The 21,826-nt window shown below is 36.7% G+C and overlaps 2 protein-coding genes and 1 pseudogene across 2 annotated transcripts; 2 read left to right on the top strand and 1 right to left on the bottom strand.

The window, feature by feature from the left end:
- Window positions 1-1,864: 1,864 nt before the first annotated feature.
- On the top strand, window positions 1,865-18,539 carry LOC120144962 (putative uncharacterized protein DDB_G0270496). The gene is made up of 9 exons (XM_039158890.1): window positions 1,865-2,293; window positions 2,465-2,537; window positions 2,720-2,794; window positions 2,900-3,010; window positions 3,156-3,198; window positions 17,242-17,341; window positions 17,883-17,985; window positions 18,078-18,170; window positions 18,306-18,539. Exons 1-9 carry the CDS (start codon window positions 1,983-1,985, stop codon window positions 18,339-18,341), a joined length of 945 nt encoding a protein of 314 aa, XP_039014821.1. The 5' UTR covers window positions 1,865-1,982; the 3' UTR covers window positions 18,342-18,539.
- A 115-nt stretch (window positions 18,540-18,654) lies between these two features.
- On the top strand, window positions 18,655-19,200 carry LOC120145346 (annotated as a pseudogene).
- A 1,774-nt stretch (window positions 19,201-20,974) lies between these two features.
- Window positions 20,975-21,613, bottom strand: LOC120145252 (protein RADIALIS-like 1). Its single transcript, XM_039159139.1, has 2 exons — window positions 21,335-21,613; window positions 20,975-21,134 (listed from the first exon to the last, which is right to left on the bottom strand). Exon 1 carries the CDS (start codon window positions 21,580-21,582, stop codon window positions 21,340-21,342), a length of 243 nt encoding a protein of 80 aa, XP_039015070.1. The 5' UTR covers window positions 21,583-21,613; the 3' UTR covers window positions 20,975-21,134; window positions 21,335-21,339.
- Window positions 21,614-21,826: the final 213 nt, after the last annotated feature.

The raw sequence follows: 21,826 nt of genomic DNA on the forward strand, positions 1-21,826 counted from the left end.
TCAACAACAAAAAATAAAAAAAGATATTCGAATGTATGAAGTGCTCTTCGATTCTCATGAAATGGATTGAGTTATTGCTTAGCTATCGGTTAATTGGAAAATTAGCTAAGCATGATAGAAATCATACTTAGCATATAAAACAAAGTAGAAGAAAATAAACAAAAATGAAGAAGAAAATAGCCTTTTATGAGACCAAAAATCTAAAGCAAATAAAAGACAAAAGCAAGACATTTGTCAAGTTTCACCTTAATGAGTATTTATAGCATGAGATAAACTAAAGAAAATAAAATACCTAAAAGAAATAAAACACCTAAAGATAATCCTAAGAACGTTCAAATACTTAAATCTTAATTAATAGCAATCTAAAATCCTAAATAATATAGATATAATTTTTAATTAAAATAATAATTCTCAAACATTTAAATACAATTACAATTCTTAAGCCCTAAAGAGTTTTTGTCCGCCTGTCATTCCTTCTTGATTCTCCTGACTGGCTTACCTTCCAGAAGTTGTCATTGACTGGATTGCAGATTCTTCCACATCGATATCTTCATGCCAAAGTCATGTCTATGTGTCCAACCTTGGTTCTAGAAAGAAAAAAACCTGTAGAACTCACCCTTCAAACACTATTTTTTGGAAAATAGAATCCTACACAAAATTGAAAATAAACAACGCAAATCAACAATATCAAATAGATAACATATAGTAATTAGCAACAAAATGATAACAAAATAAAACACTCGTAAAGTAGATTGAGCATTATCATGATGAGGTCGGTTGCTGGTGAAGTAAAGCTAGGAGATGGTTAGTCCACGAATGACAAGCCCATTAATTTCAACATGATTTCTATGACAGGCATCACTGCAGAAAAATAAAATGTAAATTATGTATTTAGACACTCAATTATTCATAATATTTCATTTTGGCCACTCAACTATTCCCCCTAAAATCATACTTAAACTTACGTTTTTTTGTTATGTTTTGGTCAATTATTGTTAAAATTTTAATGGTAATGTTGATGTGTCATCATACGATAAAATCACATCATCACTGAAAAAATAAAAATATCACGTCACTAGTTATATTTATTTTTCATAACGGATGACCAAATTGTAACAAAAACGTAAGTTTATGCATGATTTTAAAAACAATCAAGCGACTAAAACGAAATCATGAGAGTAGATGGATGATTAAATACATAATTTACCCTAAAATAAATAAATAAATAAATTATTGTGGGGCAATTGGTTAGAATTAATTTTGAGGTCCTCACATTAATGGCGCCCATTGAAGATGTAAATTCTCAAAGATTGAGCAGGCTAACATTGGTTAGACACCAATCAAACATCGCTGCATGAAATCTGATGAAGGGTAAACTATCTATTTAGTCACTGAATTATAGGATCAAATTTATTCTAGTCACTAAAAATAATTATGAATTAGGTGATTTAACTTTCAATTTTATGTCAATTAAATCACTTACCGTTAAATTGTAACGGAATGAAGACGAGGCTAATTTTTTTATTGGGATGGTAACAATTTTAACCCTTTACATTCACATTTTCATCAATTTGGTCCTTCCTTTTAGATTTCATGCTTAGGAATGACATGTTTTATGGACCCAATATGGGCTACCATTTATCTCAGCATCTTATATATATAATGCCTGCCTGGTTACCAATGGCCCATATCATCCACAACTACTCGCACCAAATTATGGAGTTAAGCCCATATAGAAATTTGGGCATAACCAGACCCGACCCGCAACTCAGCCTCTTTGCTGCCTCCCAAAGATAAAACATCGGGTTAAACCCTAAACCCTCGCTTGTGCCGGGTTTTTTTAAAGAAATTTCAAACCCGTAAAACACACATTCCCATATCTCTCTATTGATCTCAGCCTTTGTTTGTTTTTCCTATTCGGTTCCCTAACTTGAGGTTAGAACTTTAATTGTGCTTTGGGAGTTCGCGGAGTTGTGGGGAAAATGGGGTTGTATCCGAAACATTCAAAAAAAGCTAGAAGCAAAGATGTGGACATGGAGGACTTCGACGATTCGGAAGATGATGCATTATTGGTTAATGGCGAAGAGGAAGAAGAAGAAGCTGAAGTAGATGAAGATGATAGCGAAGAAGATATTGATGATGACGACGACGATGAAGAAGACGAATTAGAAGATGATGATGACGACGACGGTGGAGAAGACGGAGACGATGATGATGATGAAGAAGAAGAGGACAAGGATGGTGAGATGGAAGAGCTTGAAAAAGAGTATAAGGAACTTCACAACAAGGAACAGTATGTTAATGCATATTCATTGCTTTATCTGCGTTTCTAATTTTATTTCTGCTCCATTTGACATCGTTTTATTACAATACACATGAATAGGTTTGGGTTTGGGGAAATTTGAATTGTGTTTTCTTTAAGGTTACTGTTTTAGTTTTTACTTTTTTTTTTTTTTTAAATTAGAGATATATTGAGGAATCTCAAGCATCATAAGGATGAAGATGTTAAAAAGGGTGAAGCAGTGAAGAACCAGAAGGTATATATATATATCATCTTTCTTAGCGTTTACATAAACTTGACTTGAATGATGTTTGGTTTATTTCCTATAACTTGTAATTATTATTATCAATAATTTTGCCCTTTATATGTGAGTTTATGTGTGTATGTGTTTGTGGGAGCTATCATAAAATTCTCAAACCTTTTCCTTATTTTGCCAAGGCTCTTTGGGATAAAACTCTTGAGTTCAGGTTCTTACTTCAGAAAGCCTTCTCCTGTTCAAATAGACTGCCGCAGGTACCTTTATTTTCCTTTGTGTATTGTGTATCTTGTGTTCTTTCCTCGATTTGACTGTTTTGTTTATGTATTCGAATAAGATTTATACAATGGCTTTTCTACCAGGACCCTGTTAGGTCTTCATTTTGTGCTTCTGATGAAGAAGTTAGTGCTGCATATTCAGACCTTATTACTTCATCAAAGAAAACTTTAGATTCATTATTGGAACTGCAGGAGGTATGCCTTCTCTCAAGAAACATTAGGTCTACTTAGTATCTTTTTTTGCTTATAAAACGTTCGACACCAAATGCTTTTAACAAACTTACCATGAATGTCCTTTTCCATTGAAATATTCTTATTGTTACTATTGTATTGTCGTCAGGCATTGCTGGAGAACAATCCATCAATTGCTCAGTCTCTAGAGGGTATGACACTGATGCTTTTGTCAAATTCTGTTATTATAATTTTGAACTTGAATATCTATCAATGCATGTGTTGCACTAAATCTGGTATTTTAGACTATAGAATAGTATGTTTTCTATTGATATTTTTAACTTCTAGAAGATCCTTTAATATGTCACTGCAGATCTATCAAATTTGTATCCTATTTTCTTTTTCTTGTTTGTTTATGTTCTTTTCCCATGTATGTATGATTTTAATGTGCTATGTTCACTCGATGATTTCATAAAGAGAAAATCGCCTCAGTGACCAAAATTCCCATATAATATACGATTTTAACCAACTTTTTTTCAGATTTGCCAAAATGACCAACAAAATCGCAATGCGATCGCTAATTCGCAACGCGATTTCCATTATCGCAAATTCGCGTTGCGATTATCTACAGTGTCGTTGCGATTTTCCCAATTCGCAATGCGAATAAGTAAATCGCAACGCGAATTGGGAAAATCGCAATGCGATACTAACTATCGTAATGCGATACTTACTATCGCAATGCGATAATACAAAATCGCAACGAGATACTGACTTTCGCAACGCGATAATACATAATCGCAATGCGATTTTCAAAGCGCCATTAGTATCCTAGCCAAGTATTTTATTTTTAAATTCCAAACACGAATATTAATATATTGGAACACTGAACCGTCCACAGTATATCCCGTAATCGTAACTTATAACCTAAAACCTAAAATCACAACTCAGTCCCATCTCCATCTCTCACTCTCTCACCCATCTCCGACGAAATCCGTCCACATCTCCGGTGAAATCCGTCTATCTCCATCTCTCAGAGCCACCCTCACAATCAGAAATGAAAAATCAACCAAATCAACCAACGATGGTTAGTTTTTTTAATTATTTTCTTTTTGAAATTTTTGCATTATTATTAGGTTTTTCATATTGAAATTAATGATAAGTTTACTGGTAATTTCAATAATAGATTAACCATTTCACTTAGATTGCTTATTAAATCAACCGAGAATCGCAACGCGAAATGCAAATCGCAACGCGATTTTAGTTCCGCGTTGCGATTCTCTCGTTGCGATAGTCAAATTCGCGTTGCGATAGTCATTTTCGTGTTGCGATTTTCATTTTCAGAAACTATTCTTCTTCTGCAAATTGAAACTTGAATGAATTGCATTACTTCAACCAAAAAACAAAGACAAATACGAAATTTACAGTGTTGCAATAAGTTTGAAGAATAAACTACTACTCTTTATGTTTATTATTGTTTTTGGTATATCTTCACAGTGTAGTTTTTGGTATATCTAACTTAGTATGTTTATTGTTTTTGTAGAACTTTTATTCGGCTCAATTGACCTTAAGAAATAAAGTCAGCCTGGCCAAAACAATTGCGTCGAAGCTTTCACCTGCACAAAGAAAAATGTTTGAGGATACATGCTTCGGGCCATGGCTGAAAGTACAAGATCCCGGTGGAGATGCGATGTTGACACACCTGTTTCTTCAAACCATGACTAGCGATCTACCAAAGACTATACAACGTCGTGATGAAGAGATATGGTTTGATTTTCCACCGGCGTATACGTGTTTTGGGCGGGAGGAGTTTTGCTTAATCACCGGTCTACGCTTCGTACACGATGATGTAGGTCGGTACACTAGACACATTACCCGCCCATCATGGCTATCCCGGGTTTTTCTTGAGCTGGAGAGGTCGAATCTACACGTAGAAGACCTGACAAGATTGTTGAATAAGAAAGATGGTTTTACTCGGATGGATGACGTCGACGTTGTCCGAGTATGCCTTCTAATTCTTTTGCATGCTAGCTTTTTAGGCAGAGAGGCCAGACAACCTATTCCAAATGATTTAATCAAATTGGTAGAAGACCTAAATGCGTGGAACCTGTTTCCGTGGGGCTCGTATTTATGGAAAGCTACATGGAATAAGATTTCGTCTGTCTTGGATGATCGAAAAAGTTTGCATGGCGATGGTTCCAAATAAACTTTGACAGGCTTTATTTGGGCCTTTAAGGTAAGAATTTTTATATAATGTTTCCAAAATTATAAGTAATTATTTAACAATTACTAATGTTTGTTATTATATTGTTTGTAGATTTGGATATTTGAGGTCTTTCCCGCCATGAAGACATATGCAATAAAAACTTCAAATGATATTCCCAGGGCTATTTCCTAGAAGAGGAAACAGACATTGCAATGGGAAGATTTACTACGGTATACGACAATAAATAAAGTAAGTTAACATAAATACTACCATATGTTTATAAACAAGTTATTACTAGTACACGTTTAACTTTGTTTGAGCTTTTATATTGTTAGGAGGCCAACACTCCTCAACAGAGGCTGATACCCACAGAAGCTGAGCTTGCCACTGATTGGTGGCAAGCTAGTAAGCGTTTTTTTGATGGAACGGTTGATGAGCAACTTTCGGGAGCCATCACCTCGCCCAGAGCTATCACCTCACCCAGAGCCATCATCTGATCGACCCGACTATACACCTCCACAACGACAGCTATCACCTATTCTGTCACATCATCGAGCCTCTTCTCCACCATCACCGCAAGATAGGCGACCGGCAAAGATGCCACGACGTTTATCTCACTGTTTTCCACCTCTACCTCAACGGGATGAGTTAGGGAAGTTACGTGATAAGGTCAATGCCTTGCGTGCGGAGGTCGATACTTTACGCAAAGACGATGGTGCATGGCGTGTTGAGGTGTCTACATTACGCGGTGAGGTAGCCGCTCTACGTGAGATGGTAGCATCGTTGCAGAATGAGGTTCATACTTTACGCAACGAGGTAAGTTTAAGATTTTTCATACTCGTAATTCATTCGGTTGCTGCCAATACTGCTAAACTGTTTTTGTTAGTATTTGTTTTTGGTTTTGTTTTTGTCTTTTGGTCGAAGTAATGCAATCCATTCAAGTTTCAATTTGCAGAAGAAGAATAGTTTATTTTCGCAACACGAAAATGACTATCGCAATGCAGAAATGCTATCGCAATGCGAAATGAAAATCGCAACGACAAAATCGTAATGCGAAATGAAATCGCAACAACAAAATCGCAACGCGAAATGAAAATCGCAATGCGATTTGTGTTTCGCGTTCCGATTTTGTCGTTGCGATTTCATTTCGCATTGCGATTTTGTCGTTGCGATTTTTATTTCGCATTGCGATTTTCATTTCGCATTGCGATAGCCATTTCCGCGTTGCGATTTTAAGTTTCGTGTTGCGAAAGTAAACTATTCTTCTTCTGGAATGTTTATATATGTTGTCCTTTTAAATGTTTATATAAGTGCTTACTTCTGGAATGTTATCTGAGCATTTTGTGAACTATGATAGAATAATGACTTGGGTGAATACAATGCTAGTTTGAAACATATTTGTCTTTGTTTAATATCATGTCTGTTTATTTACTGATTTATGTATTAATTTTTTTTAGCGGCCCGATAAGGTGGATGCTTTACGTCGGGTTTTCCTTGCACGACGAAGTTCACGCATCAGACGGCGTGGACGTGCTATTACGTCTCCGTTCACCCCAATGGTGCGAAGACTCCGCAAGAAGAAGCCCGACTCACCTGTCATCTCTTAAGAGTCCCCTCCAATCGTTCAAGAGGCCCCTATCCTCCCTCAAGAGTCCCTCCCACCGTTCAAGAGGCCACTGTCATCGTTGAAGAGGTCCCTCCCACAATTTCAGAGTCCGATTCACATGGGGTAATATATCGAAGTATTGAGAAACCCCCACCGGTTCCGGACATGATGGATGAGAGTTGGCTCACGTATGAGTTACCGGCTAGTACCCTTCCGGTATCTGAAGTGGAGAGAAGACAACTACCGGAAACAATTGTGGATAGTACCCTTTGGGCTAAGACCGCAGTTGATTTTTATCTACATGAGCGGAGCCAAGGGTGTTACACTGACATAAGCAAACTCAACGATGAAATGTTTTTGTTGCTTGATCGGTCTTGGTGGGGTGTGCTATTAGGGGTTGAAGACAGTAGCTATTTCGATGGGGAGGTAAGTCTTATATTTGTCTTATATATGATTTTGATTAATTTTTTAAAAAATTAATGTAATTCACTAATATATGTATTTTTTTGTAAAACAGCATATCGATGCGTGGGTGTCACGTCTACTAATAATAAGGAAGCTTAGGAAAAATAAAAAAAAAAATCGCGATATACAATAATGTCGGTGGCTTTTCACGCAGTTCACTTGAAGAATCAACGAGATGAATCATTTTCGTTGGGCAATGGACAAGTTAAACTTTATCCTGCATGGTGGGAGGTCGATAAGGTTAGTGTTTATTTTTTAATTTTTTAAAGGTGTTCATAAATAAGTGCGCAAATAAATGAATTATTACTTATGATTGCAGGTGTTTATCCCTATTTTGGAACGTCGTCATTGGCTTCTCGTCCAACTTCAGCTCCCATACCTGAAGATAATAGTGTATGACAGCATGATAAATTATATATCACTGTCTGATTTGAGAGATATGATCAAGGGATGGAGCTCTCATTTGGCTAAATTCTTGGATGTGATTAATTATTGGACTCATTCTGGACATAAGAAGCCAAAGAAGTTCAATGTCACAGTTGTCAGAGACGAGACTGCGCCACAACAATCGCCGGGAGCCAGAGAGGATTGTGGTCCTCTCGTATGCTTGTGCTTGGCGCGTTTGACGACGGGAAGCACAGAGTTTCTACCTCCCACCGATAGAGATAGAGCTGCAGTAGGCTTGTGGTTTCGGTATTATATGGCTAGAGCAATATATTCGAGACGTTGCCTACCTGCATCTGCCTTATGAAAGTGTCCATTGTTAATTGGTAAGTCAAATGCAAGTTTTGTTAACATATATACTCTTTTTTGTTTGAAAATGTTTGGTTAAGTACCTAGAATTCAATAATTTGTTGTTTGTAGGTTTTAGATGTGTAGGAAGTCTTGTTTGAGTAAATGTTTGGTTTCTGCAGGTTAATCCTTAAGTGAGCTGCGTGAAATGGATGTACGGGGTTACAAAGTTGTTGATTCATTGATTTAATTATTTATGAAGAAATAAGAATTATTATTATTTTTTGATTGTTTAATTGATTTGTAAAAGATGATTTGTAAATGTTGATTTGTTTAATTGATGTGTACATAATTCTTATTTGTGCTTGTTTAATTGATTGAAATGTAATAGTTGATTTGTTGATTTTCAATCTGCATTATGTTGAAGGAAAAACAGACTATCGCAACACGAAACTGACTATCGCAACGAGAAAATCGCAATGCGAAATGAAAATCGCAACGAGAAAATCGCAATGCGATTTTCATTTCGCATTGCGATTTTCTAGTTGCGATAGCCATTTTCGCGTTGCGATTTTCCATTTCGAATTGCGATAGCCATTTTCGCGTTGCGATAGACATTTTCGCGTTGCGATTTCCCCATTGCGATAGTCAAATGAATGTCTAATAAGTGATAACAACTGAACAGATCATAGCAATGTTCAAACTCAAGTTACTAATACATGCCTAACTGAAAATGTTAAAAGTACACACATAAAATACACATAATACAACGTTTGCATTTAAAAATCACCTAAGTTAACAGTCCCAAAAGGTGAAGCCGGTTGTGATTGGGATTTTGAAGATGATTGCGATTTTCAGAATCTCGTTGCGCTTTTGTATTATCTCGTTGCGATAGTCAGTATCGCATTGCGATTTTCCAAATTCGCATTGCGATTTACTTATTCGCATTGCGAATTAGGAAAATCGCAACGCGATACTTACTTTCGCAACGAGATAATACAGAATCGCAATGCGATTTTCAAAGTTCGCAATAGGTTTTAGTTTCGCAACACAAATTTTTTGTGTATATATCTACGCAGAAGCAACAACTCATAACCTAAATCCCTAAATCGCAACTCATTCCATCTCCATCTATCACTCTCTCCGGCGACATCCGTTCCTATATCCGTTCCTACATCATTCCCCATCCGGCAACATGTCTTAGTTTCGCAGCTCGTTTGTTTAGTAAATTAATTTACAACCATGAAATCATCTAATGTTGATCATGTTTGGATAGATTTGTGTTTTGGAGGGTCATGAGAGAATGTTCATGGTGTTTTACAATATATGCCTTTACCCATGAATCTTCAACTAAAACTGTCATTAAAAAAGTTAACTTATGAAACTCTAATGTTACGTGTTTCAAAGAAATTGAATTTAGAGCCCCTAAGTGGATTTAGGCTATCTTATCAGAGGAATGGTAAAGTTTATTTGTTAACCGACAATGAAGATGTTGAACGATTCATTGCTTATATTAGTGTTTCAAGTGATGATGTTACATTGTATGTTGTTGAACCTAGAAGTAGTATTGTTGGGTCAATAGCGGGTAGTAATCAACTGAGTTTTTTAACCCCAGTTTATGGTGCTCAAAATTTAATGGTTCCACCACAATTTCATCACCAAGAAAATAGACCCTGCGTGTAATGATTTTGATATTGGTCAATACCCGAATTTTGATGATGAAACAACCGTTGCCGAGGAAGATGTTGTTGATGATAATGAGGAGGAAGTGGAGGCTGTGAATGAACATGTTGAACATCCATTATGTAATTCATATAATCCTGAAGAAGAAAAAGAAGAAGAAAAAGTCCCCGAAGAAAAGAAAATGCCACGGGAGTATAACTGGAATATGCCAGAATTACTTCAGATACCGGAAAAAGAGTTGGTAAAGAAAGCAGTTGATTGTTACACAAGTTATTCGTATCAAGAAAGATGATTGTTTTGATACTAAGGAAGACTTGAAGATAGCTTTGTATACGAAATGTGTGGAAGATGGCTATCAACTAAAAGTTAGCAAATCAAGCAAAGATCGTTTCGAAACAAGGTGTATGATTGACAAAAACTGTACGTGGCGTATGATTGCAAAGAGGATAAAAGATTGCGAAATGTTTCAAGTTAGGACTTTTATTGATAAACATACATGTTCAAGAACCCAAGTTTTTCCTAACCATAGACAGGCAAACAAAAAGGTGTTGGGTGGTTTTCTGGCTGAGTTAATGTTTTTGAATGGCAGGGTATATCGGGGACATGAAATTATGACTGACATGAATGCTCGGTTCAAGATTAGTATATCATATTCTCAAGCTTGGAGAGCCAAATGTTATGCCTTGGAATTGTTGAGGGGGTCGCCAGAAGCATCGTTTGCCCAACTGCCGTCTTATTGTCACAATTTAAAGCTGAAAAATCCTGGGTCGGTAACTCATATCAAAACAGATAGAGATGGACGCTTTGAGTTGCTGTTTATCGCCATTGGTGCTGCAGTTAGTAAATCAATATAATTCTGTTGACTCATTTCTGTTAGTTACATGCATTTCACATTTAAATGATTATATTTCTTGTGTATATTATTTTGTAGATTCGTTCATTTATTACTTGCATGCGCCCAGTTATTATAGTTGACGGAGCACATTTGAAAGGTCGATACCTTGGAGTAAACTTATTAGCAGTAGCCATGGATGCTAACAATGGGATATTGCCAATAGCTTACGGGGTTGGCAAATCTGAAACCTCTGATTCATGGACATGGTTTATGGGGCATCTTAGGGATTGCATAGGTCATATTAGCAATCTGACAATCATATCTGATAGGGCAAACTCAATTGACAACGCTGTTAGAAGGTGTTTCCCAGATGCTTTTCATGGACTTTGTGGTGTTCATTTGTATAGAAATCTAAAATCAAGGTCTACTGGTATAAAAAAACACAAATGGACATACTGGAAGGCTGTAAAGGCTTATCGGGAAGTGGATTTCAATAAGCATATAAATTGTTTAAGACGTGTTTTGCCTCAGTGTGCTCAAACACTAGAAGATGTCGGGTTTGAAAGATGGTCAAGAGTACATCAACTTGGAGCAAGATATGGTTTCATGACGTCTAATAGTGCAGAATCAATCAACGCTCTAAGTCGTCATTCCCGAAAATTACCCATTACTATGTTAATGGAGTTTTTTCGAGCCTCTATTCAACAGTGGTACTACAAGAAAAGAAACCATGCAGGTATTATTTCTTTGAATTCGTAACTTATCATATATTTTACTAAGTATTATTTATTTAAATTTACAGGAACATTGGAACATCGTGTTACACCATGGACTGAAAAAAAGATAACGAAACGTGTTGTGAAGTCAACGTCATGGAGAGTTGAACCATGTTCAAACACTTTGTTTGAAGTACTGGATAATAACTTAAATGGGCTTGTCGATCTAAATGCAAGGACGTGTAGTTGTATGAAATGTCAAACATCTGGTTATCCGTGTGGCCATGTTATAAAAGTTGCTCTTCATCTAAACCAAGATGATTCAAGCACATACGCTATGGATTGCTACACTACAGAAGTATATCGACAGACTTATGCCGAGATTGTCTACCCTATTCCACATCCTTCTGAGTGGGACATACCAGATGACTTACAAACAATTTTGCCACCAGCCATGGACAGAAGGCTACCTGGCCGATCAAAAAGTCACGATCGTATACCGTCTAAGGGTGAAGAGAATAAGAGATCGACATGTAGTCGGTGCAAGGAAAGTGGTCATACAAGGTTGACATGTGGATCACCAGTGCCATCACAATCATCTTTTCCTCTACCAAAATATGGATTATCATCAAAATCCAAAGCTCATATGGTGTCAAGAAAAAGGCAATCAAAATCGCAATCATCTTTAAAATCCCAATCACAACTGGCTTCACCTTTTGGGACTGTTAACTTAGGTGATTTTTAAATGCAAACGTTGTATTATGTAGATTTTATGTGTGAACTTTTAACATTTTCAGTTAGGCATGTATTAGTAACTTGAGTTTGAAAATTGCTATGATCTGTTCAGTTGTTATCACTTAATAGGCAATCATCTTAATGTCTATCGCAACGCGGAAATTACTATCGCAATGCGAAATGAAAATCGCAATGAGAAAATCGCAATGCGAAATGAAAATCGCAACGCGAATTTAATTTCGCGTTGCGATTCTCTCATTGCGATTTTCATTTCGCGTTGCGATTCTCTCATTGCAATTTTCATTTCGCATTGCGATAGTACTTTTTGCCTTCAACATAATGCAGATTGAAATCAACAAAATCAACCATTACATTTCAATCAATTAAACAAGCACAAATAAGAATTATGTTAACATCAATTAAACAAATCAACTTTTACAAATAACCTTTTACAAATCAATTAAACAATCAAAAAATAAGCAATAATTATTAGAGAAAATAACACTTCTACTATTGAATCAACTTTTGCATCCATACATCATTTTCACGCAGCTCACTTCTGAGATTAACCTGCATAAACCAAACATTTGCTCAAACAACACTTTCTACACATCTAAAACCTACAAACAACAAATTATTGAATTCTAGGTACTTAACCAAACATTTTCAAACCACAAGCCTATAAACATACCAATTGTTTATGGACATTTTTATAACGCGGATGCAGGTAGGCAGCGTCTCGTATATATCGATCTAGCCATATAATGTCGAAACCACAAGCCTACTACAGCTCTATCTATATCGGTGGGAGGTAGATACTTTATACTTCCTGTGATCAAACGGTCCAACGCCAAGCATACGAGAGGACCACAATCCCCTCTGGGTCCTTTCATTTGTTGTGGTGCGGTCTCGTCTCTGCTAACTGTAATATTGAGCTTCTTTGGCTTCTTGTTTCCAGAACGAGTCCAATAATTTATCGCATCCAAGAATTTAGCCAAATAAGAGCTCCATCCCTTAATAATATCTCTTAAATCAGCCAATGATATGTAATTTATCATGCTGTCATATAATATTGCCTTAAGGGATGGGATCTGAAGCTCGACGAGAAGCCAATGGTTACGTTCCAAAACAGGGATAAACACCTGCAATCATAAGTAATAATTCATTCATTTGCGCACTTATTTATGAATACCTTTAAACTCAATCTAAAATAAACACTAAGCTTATCGACCTCCCACCATGCAGGATAATGTTTAGCTTGTCCATTGCCCAACGCAAATGATTCATCTCGTTGATTCTTCAAGTGAACGGCGTTAAAAGACGTCGGCATAATTGTATATCGTGTATTTCTTTTATTTTCCTTAAGTTTCCTAATTATTAGAAGACGTGACACCCACGCATCGATATGCTGTTTTACAAAAAAAGACATATATTAGTAACTTACATAAATTTACAAAAAAATAATCAAATTAAAATATAAGAAAAATAAGACTTACCCCTCCATCGAAATAGCCATTGTCTTCGACCCCTAATAATATACCCCACCAAGACCGATCAAGCAACAAATATATATCATCATTGAGCTTGCATATGTCAGTGAAACACCCCTGGCTTCGCTCATGTAGATAAAAATCAACTGCGGTCTTAGCCCAAAGGGTGTTATCCAGAATTGTGTCTGGTAGTTGTTTCCTCTCCACTTCAGATACCGGTATGGTACTGGCCGGTAACTCATACGAGAGCCAACTTGAATCCATCATGTCCGGCACGTCAGAGGATTTCTCAAGAATCCTACATATGACGCCATGTGAATCGGGCTCTTGAATGGTGGGAGGGACCTCTTTAACGATGACAGTGGCCTCTTGAATGGTGGGAGGGGACTCTCGAGGAATGATAGGGGCCTCTTCAACGATAGGAGTGGACTCTTGAGGGATGACAGTGGCCTCTTGAACAGTGGGAGGGGACTCTCGAGGAATGATAGGGGCCTCTTCAACGATAGGAGTGGACTCTTGAGGGATGACAGGCGAGTCGGTCTTCTTCTTGCGGTGTCTTCGCACTATTGGGGTATACGGAGACTTAATAGCACGTGCACGCCGTCTGATGCGTGAACTCTGTCGTGCAAGAAAAACCCGACGTAAAGCATCCACCTTATCGGTCTGCTAAATAATTAAATACAAATATCAGTAAATAAACATACATGATATTTAAATAGTGAAAACAAAGACACATATATTTCAAACTTTCAACCAAAAGACAAAACAAAGACAAATACTAACTTCACAGTGTTAAAGAATACACAGTTTAGCAGAATTGACAGCAACCGAATAAATTTACTTCAACCAAAAGACAAATACTAACTTCACAGTGTTAATAAATAGTTTAGCAGTATTGGCAGCAACCGAATAAATTTACTAAGCAATATAAGTGAAATGGTTAATTTAAGTGAAATTACGAGTAAATTTATCATCAAGTTAAATATGGAAAATCTTAAACTTACCTCGTTGCATAGAGTATGAACCTCATTCTGCAACGATACTACCATCTCACGTAGAGCGGCAACCTCACCACGTAAAGTAGACACCTCCACACGCCATGCACCATCGTTATCGAGTAGAGTACCGATCTCCTCACGCAATGCATTGACCTCATCACGTAACTCCCTTGACTCATCCCGTGGAGGTGGAGAACAGAGAGATAGAAGTCGTGGCATCTTTGCCGGTCGCCTATCATGAGGTGATGGTGGAGAAGAGGCTCGATGATGTGACGGGATAGGTGATGGCTCTCGTTGTAGAGGTGTATAGTCGGGTCGATCAGGTGATGGCTCTGGGTGAGGTGATGGCTCTCGAAGTGGAGGAAGTGAAGGCTGCTCATCATTCGTGCCATCAAGAAAACGCTGACTAGCTTGCCACCAATCAGTGACAAGCTCAGCCTCCGTGGGTGTCAGTCTAATTAATGGAATGTTGCCTCCTAAAATATAAAAACTCAAACAAAGTTAAACGTCTACTATTAATAACTTGTTTATATATGATAATATTTGTGTTAACTTACATTATTTATTGTCGCATATGGTATTAAGTCTTCCCAATCCAACATACGTTTCCTCTTCCAGGAAATAGCCCTGGGAATATCATTTGAAGTTTTTATTGCATATGTCTTCATGGCGGGAAAGGCCTCGAATATCCAAATCTACAAACAATATAATAACAAACATTAGTAATTGTTAAATAATTCATTATAATTTTGAAAACATTATATAGAAATTCTTACCTTAAAGGCCCAAACAAAGCCTGACAAAGTGTATTTCGACCCATCGCCCCGCAAACTTTTGCGGTCATCAAAGGCAAACGACAACTTAGTCCAGGTAGCTTTCCATATATACGAACCCCACGGAAACATATTCCATGCATTTAGGTCCTCTACCAATAATATTAGCTCCTGAGGAATAGGTTGTCTGGCCTCTCTGCCTAAAAAGCCGGCATACAAAAGTAGTAGAAGGCATACTCGGACAACATCGACGTCATTCATCCGAGTAAAACCATCTTTCTTATTAAATAATTTATTCATGTCGTCGACGTGTAAGTTCGGCTTCTCTATTGACTCATCAGGAAAAACCCTGGATAACCATGATGGACGGGTGATATGACAAGTGTACCGGCCTACATCATCGTGTCCGAATTGTAGACCAGTGATTAAGCAGAACTCCTTCCGCCCAAAACAATTATACGCCGGTGGAAAATGAAACCATATCTCTTCCTCACCACGTTGTATACTATCGGGTAGATCGCTAGTCATGGTCAGAAGCCACAAATGGGTCAAATTAGCATCTCCACCCGGATGCTGTACTCTCAGACATGGCCCGAAGCAGGTTTCTTCAAACAATTTTCTTTGTGCAGGTGAAAACTTCGAAGCAATTGTAGTGGCTAGGCTAACTTTATTCCTTAATGTCAATGAAGCCGAAAAAAATTTCTACAAAAACAATAAACATACCAAGTTAGATATACCAAAAACTACACTGTCAAGATATACCAAAAACAATAAACATAAATAGTAGTTTATTCTTGAAATTAAAATTTGCAACACTGTTTTGTCTTTTGGTTGAAATGAAAATCGCAACGAGATAATGAGAATCACAACGCGGAAATGACTACTGCAACGAGAGAATCGCAAGGCGAAATGACTATCGTGACGAGAGAATCGCAACGCGAAATGAAAATCGCAACACGAAATGAAAATCGCAACACGAAATGAAAATCGCAATGCGATTTTGGTTTCGCGTTGCGATTTTTATTTCGCGTTGCGATTCTCTCGTTGCGATAGTTATTTCCGCGTTGCGATTTTCATTCTCGAAACTATTCTTCTTCTGCATTACTTCAACCAAAAGACAAAACAAAGACAAATACTAACTTCACAGGCTAAACAGTTTAGCAGTATTGGCAGCAATCGAATGAATTTAATAAGAAATCGAAGTGAAATGGTTAATCTATTATTGAAATTACCGCTAAACTTATCATCAATCTCAATATGAAAAACCTAAAATAATGCAAAAATTTCAAAATAAAAATAAAAAAAACTAACCCTCGGCGGTTGATTTTCCATTTCTGAATGATTGTGAGGGATTTTTGACTGTGAATGGTTGTGAGGGATTTCGCCGGCGATGGGGACGGAAATCTTCGGAGATGGGGACGGATTTCGCCGTAGAGAGTGAGAGATGGAGATGGGACTGAGTGTTGTGATTTTGAGTTTGAGGTTATGAGTTGCGATTACTGTGGACGGTTCAGTTTCCGATTTATTAAGAAAAAATTCGTGTTTGGAATTTGAAAAAAAAAATACGCGTTAATACGAATGGCGCTATGTAAATCGCGTTGCGAAAGTCAGAATCACGTTGCGAAAGTCAGTATCTCGTTGCGATTTTGTATTATCGCATTGCGATAGTAAGTATCGCATTGCGATTTTCCCAATTCGCGTTGCGATTTACTTATTCGAATTGCGAATTGAGAAAAATCGCAACGACACTGTAGACCATCGTAACGCGATTTCCAACTATCGCAACGCGAAATGCAACGCGAATTTGCGATAATGGAGATCGCGTTGCGAATTAGCGATCGCATTGCGATTTTGTTGGTCATTTTGGCAAATCCGGAAAAAGTTGGTTAAAATCGTATATTATAAGGCATTTTTGGTCACTGAGGCGATTTTCTCTTTCATAAACATTTAAAAATCAGACAAATTATTTGTCCTCCACATTATGTATCTTGGCAATGCTCTCTGTGTCCTACTCTTAAGGTAATGGTGCTCAACCATCTGAGAAGCTTTCTGGAGATTCTAAGAACTTGGACATGGAAGATGATGAAGAGTGGCTACAGATTTCCCAGATGATTAAGAGGTAGCTCTAGCAAATTCTGGATTACTTCACCATTTCTGTGTTGCTCAATTTGATTGATATTCTGTGTTCAATTAGAAATATTCATATTACAGTATTAATTGGCTAAATTGATTCTTGTAGAAGGATTGAGGTGGTCATTTTAGTGACTTTTCTTGTTTCCATTCTTCATACAACACCATATTTCTTAATTGTTTTTCTTGGGGTGTTTACCAGTACTATTCTACCATGCTCTAGTTTGATTCTGATTCCAAGTCTTCGATTCCTGATTGGACAACTTTAGATTAACATTGCCAGAGATGCTAAGCTTAAAGAGTATAGGTCTCTTCAAATTGTTTTTTTTCTTGGAGTGTTTACCGGTGCTTTAATGAACATTCACCTATTGTTTTTATGATTTTCATTAGCTTCGTCATGTATTTGTGTTATCCTTTTTCTTCCAAATTCAGTGTCTTCTTTTTATACTTGATACTCTCCTGGTTCAAATAATATTTCTTCATGTGAGCATTTAAGGTAACTGACAATTTTTAATGCTTGAATCCTGCAGAATAGCTGCTTTCAGAGATAAAGCAGTTGACAAATGGCAGAGGAAGACAGAAGTCACAACTGGTGCTGCTGCAATAAAAAACAAATTGCAAGCTTTTAATCAGGTTTGATCCTTAGCTGACACTGACTCACTTATATTAAATCCATGCCCTATTGGTTGTAAAATGAAATTTGCTTGGTTCTTTTCCTATGCCAGAACATTAGTGAACAAGTGGCAGCCTATATGAGGGATCCAACTAGAACGATAAAGCAAATGCAACAAAGAACAACAATTGGCATATTTGGAGCTGTACGTTTCTATATCTTGTTTGAGGGTTCTGAATTTACGTAAAACATTGGACATAGCTCTGGTGTGCCTTCTGCACTATGATTTTTCTTTTTCATGTTTCTGCTTCTATTATTTACCACCACCTTTATTGGACAGGTTATCGAGTCCGGTAGTAATGCTAATGGGGAGTAATGCGTTTCTCTTTATTTACTCTGGGCTTTAAAAAATGACGTGGTGTTTGTATTCAACGCTAGGTACTGGCTGCACTGACATACCATGTAGAATGCATGGTAGGCTATATGTGTTTGCTTTGGAGGATGGAATTTTTGTCCATACCATTTAAAATTCAGGGTAGTTGGATAGGTATACACCATTACACCTATATGATACAAAGAGAAGCTTGTTTTTAAGGTCGTGTTCGGATAAAACTTATGAGGAAAGTAAAGTTGCTGATGGTGAAGTTGTGACTTGTGAGGAGTGATAGTCAGTATTTACCCAAAGTAAAATGATATTGCTTTTGTTATCAATACATGTTCTCTTCTCCTGTCAATTTTTTTTATCTTTGAATCATTTGTATGCTCAGGAAGCACATCCCGAAGGTGATCCCGAACTTCTGGATGATTCTGAATTTTACCAGCAGTTGCTTAAGAATTTTTTGAGACCGTTGACCCAACATCATCGGGTAAATGTTCTCTATCATCTCTTAAAATTTTCTTGCATTATGAAGAATATTTTACTTTTACTTAAAACAACGTTACTACTGCTTGACCACAGAGACAGCCTTCTATGCCTTAAAAAGACTGCAAACTAAGAAGAGAAAAATAGTTGATCGTCGTGCATCAAAAAGTCGAAAGATCAGGTAAGTTTTTTGAATGTGATTGGATCGGCACCTTGTAATGAGTCAGGTTAATCTAAGGTTGGACATTTTGTCTTTAAATAACACACTTGCAGGTACCATGTTCATGAGAAGATAGTCAGCTTCATGGCACCAGAGGCAATGAAACTTCCTCCCATGGCTCCGAAGTCCTTATTTGGACTGAAAACCCAATAACCTAATGCTGAAATCTGATCCTTGGAAATCTTGTAGTGCAACTTCGTTTGAGCTATTTAATGTTTTTAAGCATGATGTATAATTATTATTTTTCACAAAGTCGAATGAAAGGGGTTTTAGCAACATGCAGTTTTGAATGTTATATATACATACATTAAGAAGTAGAATTACAATATGGGAGAGGATGTAAAACTGGTCCTCTTATGCCATAATCAGGGGCGCTTTGAATGTGCTAGTGAAGGGTATATTTCATTGGTATCATAGCATTTTATATGCAGTTAATTACATTATGATGAGTCTACTTTATTCTCTAGTTTTATATGCAGTTAATTTCAGCTATTTTATTTTATCTTTTACGGTCCTCTGTATAATCTCACTTCAAAGGTATGCGACGTGCCTTACCAATGGAGGTTTATGAGCTGATTTATTATGATTGATGTTCATTATCTTTTTCATTTTTCTTATTTAGAACATTATAATTTGAATCTTAAATAAATTTAACATCTCGTAATGATCTTATGATATACTGATACTAAATTTTTTATATTTTATTTATCTTTATGTAAACTGAACACATTACAGTAATAAATTGTTCTAATTAAGGAGATCGGGAGTGTTAATCCGTTTTAATTCTAATAATTTTAAAATATTAATATATAGGTAACAAGATAAATGAAGATATGCATTACAGTACTATAAATCCTAACACTGATTAATTATTTTGTGTCAGTACCTATGTATTATTATATGGCCTATTGATACAGGCGCACATATATTGAATGTCTTCAATATTGGGTCCATAAAGCTGGCCTTCATAGTCCCCTTCTGTTGTGTCCAAATTGTTTTAGACCTTCTCATCCTATAAAATTTTTTATATGTTTACTACTGAACAATGTGAAATATAATAAAATTATAAATTCAGGGTAGATTAAATCTAATTAATCAATTATTTATTTTAATTATCAAAATGTACAAATTAATCAATAAGATTATATAAAAAATGATTAAATTCTCAACCAAATAAGTCAAGATTATATAAAACGACTTTATATCTAATGATGAAATGTCAAGGAAAAATATTGATTATTTTCATATGATGAGAAAAAGATCGAACAAAATAACATAATTTAATTATGGCAAGGTCGGATGGAAGAGGAGAGAAACGGAGTAAGAGAGGGAAGAAAGATAAAAGAGGAGAGGGGGGTTCATCCCGCATACTGAGAGAGAGGGTTGTTCACCAGACATACACATACCTACCTATTTGTGCACCTCAGCTCATCATCATTGCTTAAACATGACTTAATTAGGTTCATTAATTATCCTAAACCTCAGCATCTAAAAGAAGCAGATGCTGTCGCCCTACTTGCATGCTCAATTCATTTGCACTATCCATGCTTAATCTTGTCCACTAATCATCTAGATCTTAATCCCTTTTTTTAATTTTTATTATTTTCCAATCAATAATTCGAATCAGTTCCGTTTTATTTAAACAAAGACTGAACCCCAAATTTTAGCATCAACGACATGATATTGATTCTTGAACAATGAAAACGATCAAAGTTACACTTTAGGGAATCTGATGATTTGCATTATCTATTAAAGGTTGGTAATATAGAATAAATTCCAGAATAAGAAAGATGGCAGATTCTTGGAATTTAAATCAAAAGATGTTGGGATTTCTTCCTGGCAAACGAGTTGAGTTCATCTTTTAGTTATGAAGATCACGATTCTGGTCGTGTACTTGTATTAATAAATAGTTTCACAACACACAGGGAGGAAGCAAGTATCACAATTATGTTCCACTTTCCTCGTACAACATAAACTATAAGAGCACAACAAAACTTAGAAGATAATCATTAATGGCATATTCTTCCATAAATTAATACTAGTAGCAGATCATCATCTTTATTGTAGCTGAGATGCAAACCCATCCTGCATATCAAAACTAAGGTTAAAATAATGGAAGATGCTGCAATTTCAGCAATGTGAAACAGTGCTTCACATGAGAGGGAAAAAAACCAGAAAGTTGGTAAGTAAATGGAGCCCCTTTGAGCATATATTGTTAAAAACTATGTAAATGGGTCCTCATGTAGGAATATACTGGTTTACATTGTAGGACATATAATTAGTTACCTTGGGCTAATTGGCAGAGGACCTATAGGGGAATGGAACTTGGCCGGACTCGATGTACTTGACATCAGCCTCGAGCAGCTCGTAGTGCCTCTTGACTTCGTCGGCAGTTTTCCCTCCGACCGCCTTGGCGACATTGTACCAACGGTCGGGGGTGTCCTTGTCGTATACTGCCAACGCCCTTTCGAAGTCTTTGTTCTGCTTGGCAGTCCATGAACCGGACCCACGGGAGGACATTGAGCTTGATGCCATTATGTTAATTAATCAATGGACTGCACAAGCTACAAAGGGGATGGTATGAGCAAAAGAGTTGGCAATGGCTGGTTTTATAGGCAGTGGGGAGATGTGGCCTATATGATATCAGTCGGCGTGTAGAAACCTTGGAAAGAGAATTTGTAGAATTTTAGTGATTTGTTTCCTTTGGAACCACAAGAATTGTTGGAGGACCAAGAAGAAGAAGAAGAAGAAGAAATGCAAGAGAATCAGTAAAAAAAAA

This window comes from Hibiscus syriacus, unplaced genomic scaffold (genome assembly GCF_006381635.1).
Source record: "Hibiscus syriacus cultivar Baekdansim isolate YM2019G1 unplaced genomic scaffold, ASM638163v2 tig00110893_pilon, whole genome shotgun sequence".
In the NCBI taxonomy this organism is placed as follows: Eukaryota; Viridiplantae; Streptophyta; class Magnoliopsida; order Malvales; family Malvaceae; genus Hibiscus; species Hibiscus syriacus.

Bases quoted from the DNA above. Each gene is read 5' to 3' on its own strand.
- LOC120144962 (XM_039158890.1), top strand. From the start codon at position 1,983: ATGGGGTTGTATCCGAAACATTCAAAAAAAGCTAGAAGCAAAGATGTG. The intron at 2,538-2,719 runs GTATATATATAT...TATTTTGCCAAG, and splicing joins AAGCAGTGAAGAACCAGAAG to GCTCTTTGGGATAAAACTCT. The intron at 18,171-18,305 runs GTACGTTTCTAT...TTTATTGGACAG, and splicing joins CAATTGGCATATTTGGAGCT to GTTATCGAGTCCGGTAGTAA.
- LOC120145252 (XM_039159139.1), bottom strand. From the start codon at position 21,582: ATGGCATCAAGCTCAATGTCCTCCCGTGGGTCCGGTTCATGGACTGCC.